Source organism: Amia ocellicauda, chromosome 5 (assembly GCF_036373705.1).
Source record: "Amia ocellicauda isolate fAmiCal2 chromosome 5, fAmiCal2.hap1, whole genome shotgun sequence".
In the NCBI taxonomy this organism is placed as follows: domain Eukaryota; kingdom Metazoa; phylum Chordata; class Actinopteri; order Amiiformes; family Amiidae; genus Amia; species Amia ocellicauda.
In genome coordinates, this window is record NC_089854.1 from 28,197,889 (window position 1) to 28,201,454 (window position 3,566).

The 3,566-nt window shown below is 38.3% G+C and overlaps 1 protein-coding gene across 1 annotated transcript; it reads right to left on the reverse strand.

The window, feature by feature from the left end:
- Positions 1–1,358: 1,358 nt before the first annotated feature.
- On the reverse strand, positions 1,359–2,729 carry LOC136749019 (reticulon-4 receptor-like 2). Its single transcript, XM_066702960.1, has 2 exons — positions 2,095–2,729; positions 1,359–1,605 (listed from the first exon to the last, which is right to left on the reverse strand). The coding sequence occupies exons 1-2, from the start codon at positions 2,727–2,729 to the stop codon at positions 1,359–1,361; spliced, it is 882 nt and encodes a 293-aa protein (XP_066559057.1).
- Between the last annotated feature and the right edge of the window lie 837 nt (positions 2,730–3,566).

Genomic DNA, 3,566 nt, shown 5'->3' on the forward strand with positions numbered 1-3,566 from the left:
ACCCTGCTGAACAGCCCAGAGGGAGATACCATGGTTCAAAGAGAAAATGTTTTATTGGCATTGGTTTTCTATTTTGTTAAGTATTCTAGGACATTATTAAAAAAACAAAACAAAAAAAAAAACATAAATGACCCAATTAACACTATTAATTGATTTCTAAACTGGGTTTGTGAATGGATTAGGGTTAAAGTCAGATTTTAGGCGATTCAGGGATGGGCATCTATTGGCATGTACTTTGGCGTCAAAGCAGTCCCATCTCAGGCTCCATAAAAGGGCAGAGTGAGAGCAGAATATTAATGGGGGAAAGTGTCTTTCATAGTCCTGCTTTGTGCAGCCAAGCATTATCGTGACCTGCTCTATTCGTAGCTCTCTTGCATCTGTCTTCGCTTTCGAATTCTGTACAACATAAACTCACAGGACCGTATAGGAATAAAATGCCCTGTTGAACTTCATTGATTTCTCAAAGACAGACCATTAAAATAGTTTTACTGACACTTTTAGCATATTACATTAAATTAAATGGCTGTTCTGAGGACAGTGCTGGCGAGGTAGCCATTTCCCAATGTTTATAAATCTGCCTGCAGTAAATTAGTCCCAAAAACACACAAGTAAAAAAATAGATGCAATAAATAAACATTAAACCAGGTTGAACTGTACTTGGAGCCAAAGCAATTTATTTAGCATATATCAGTTTTGCTTATCATCCTAGAGTAAAGCCTTTCAAAATGCACATATTAATATATCCATACATTTAACTTCATGACTTAAGTAATTGGAAATCCCTTGTCAATCAGCTGATCCATCAAGTTAGTGTTGTATGAAGTGAGCCTGTATGCTCAAGTAACTGCAGCTTGCAGAGTGATTAGGTTATGTCCCCTCGAGATGGTTCAAAAGCAACATCTCATGACCCAGCATAATGTATGTGTTGTGGATGTGTATTCTACGGTGGAGGGACAAAGATTAAATTAAGAAATTAAGGTTTTGACCAAATCAAAATTTGACCCACCCAGTAATCACAAATTCCAAATTTGTACCCAAGCATGGTTGAATTTATCGTCAGAAGACCCTTTCTAATACTTCAAAATAAAAACACTATAATGTACAAGTATGTAATTTGTGATTTGTGGGGATCTAACACAACTTTTGCTGTATCCTTGGGCAGCCTATGCCCTAGGGACTTCAAATGAGAAAATGTTATGAATCAAGCAGAATTGTAAATCCTGAATGTGGGGGCTGAATGCTTGGAAATGTCTTGTATTCAGACAATCAGACAACTACATCTCACTTTTCCTAAATCTCATCTGCTGGTAGTTTGCTTAATAGCCTGTGACACTGTTTTATTCCCTAGTCCATATTACTTATATTTGAGCTGGTTCTTGAGCCCTGTGCTGTAGCTGTTGGCTACTTCCATTGCTTTGTCTCGAGAGTTGTGGAGGGGTATCCTCGCTGTTGTCCCTTGACCAGTGCATCACTTGGGAGGGTCTCTCCTCCGAGTCAGAGATAGGTTGAGGATTCTCAGGGAGGGTTAGGATATTAGGGGTATCGACAAATTGGTTGAAGGTGAAATCGCTGTGCATGTGCTGTTGGATATACCTGAAAAGGCACCTGCAGAAACCAAAAAGAGCAAAGATGGAAATAACAATCAGAATAGCTAATGATATCCATAACATCGCCCACAAGTTTCTGCTTATTGTTATTGTCGGATTAGTGGGAAGGATGATGGTAGGATTGCTGTTCAAAGGAGGCATCGATATGGCAGTATATTGTATCACAAGGTTATACAAGCCAATTGCTGTCCCTTCGAGGTTTGTAGCCACACAAGCATAAAGTCCACCGAAACTGGAATGCACCAGTTTAATGTTCAAGGTTCCATTTTTGTCATAGAATGGAGGAAAACCGTTGTTTGAGAGCTGAAAACCATTGTAGAGAATCCAGCTAACCTTTGGGAAAGGAAACCCTGTGACTGTGCAGTGTAGATTTAGTGTCTGTGAGACTTTCCCATGTACCACTTGGTAAGGATTCTGTAGATGTGGGGGTTGACATTCCTCCATCACTGTATGTACCATGCATGTCTTATTTGGTAAAATCACAGACCTTTTAAACCACGCATATTCTGGTAAATCTATTCCCCTGTACTTGCACTCGCAGATTAAATTGTTTCCTCGAAGACTGATCTGCATGCCTGTGCCATTTAAGGAAACTCCACTGAACCACAGTGGGGTAATGGTGCTCAGGCTGTTGTTTTCCAAATTGAGGACTTGGAGACTTTTCAAGGTGGTGAAGCTTTTTTCTTCAATTGACACAATTTTGTTCATTGAGAGATCGAGGTGTTCCACATTTACAAGGCCGGCGAATGTGTGTCGCTCGATTCGATCCAGATGATTATTCCGCAGGCTCAGCGATGTAATCTGCAGTCCAGCAAAGGTGTTGTGATGTATTGCTGTGTTACTGAGGTTAACGTCTTCCAGTATCAGTGATCTGAGGCTTGGGAGGTAATGGAACGCATCAGTGTCAAGGGAGGAGAGGTTGGTTCTCTTAACTGACAGCTTCTCCAAACTGCTGAAGTTCTGCAGAGTGTCACTGTTCAGGACAAATAGTCTGCAGGAATCCAGAAGCAATTCCGTTACGTTAGGATGCCCTTTCACAGGGAGAAAGAGCACTTGCTGAGGCTCGCAGCATTTGACGACTGGGCCTTTGCAGAGGCAACTTACAGGACAATCCCAGGCCATCAGGCCCTTGAAGGTCTCCAGCAGGAGAAGTGTAGAGAGAAAACAGTGTCCTTTAATTCTTACCTTGAATATACATAGAAAAAAAATATTTTTACCGGCTTTTAAGAAAATAAATATACAGATAGTGAATAAATGCATAAAGCTCTTGATAACAAAGAAATGTGTAAGAAATGTAGGCCTAAATAATTAGAAGTATGTAAAAAGTAAGATATTTCAAGACAAATTTGTTCGTGCTATTAAACTTACAGTATGTGTCATGCTTACACACATTATTAGGACAAGAAAGTATACAAATTAATGTGTGTAATAAACCAACTCCTATTGACACAATGACAGAATTTTATGTATAAGTCCCTTGTTGGTGACTGGACTCATTCAATGATTTTTGGTTTTTTCTCCAGGCTCGGGATTTGCTTTTTTATTATTTTTTTATTTCAGTACTTAGGCCAGTCGTAAAGAGTAAATTGCTTTGCCTTTCATAAAGCACAGAACACTTTAAATCCTTTAAATATGCCCCAAAGAGGTTAAATAAATTCCATTTAGTATAATACAATTTTAAACTCGTATAGTCTTAAAATACGGACGTTATGTTACTTATTTCCCAGGGATCAGGCTGAAAATAACTAGGCTGTGTTAATAATTTAGGTAATTAATTAGCTTACTAGGAGGTAATTCAAATGTCTTTACTCAGCATTGATTCATTCTTGCATTATTTTTGAAGTCTTGTGGGGAAAATAGGATAATCAAACCAGTTTATATTAGATAAATAATTATTTGTAGAGAATTAAATTGCTTTAAATAAGAACATTAAAAAATGTGTACATATTATAATGAAAT

Excerpts from the sequence above, each read along its gene's own strand:
- LOC136749019 (XM_066702960.1), bottom strand. The coding sequence starts at position 2,729 with ATGGCCTGGGATTGTCCTGTAAGTTGCCTCTGCAAAGGCCCAGTCGTC. Across the intron at positions 1,606-2,094 it reads GAATATGCGTGGTTTAAAAG|GTGCCTTTTCAGGTATATCC; the intron begins GTCTGTGATTTT and ends TGGTTTCTGCAG.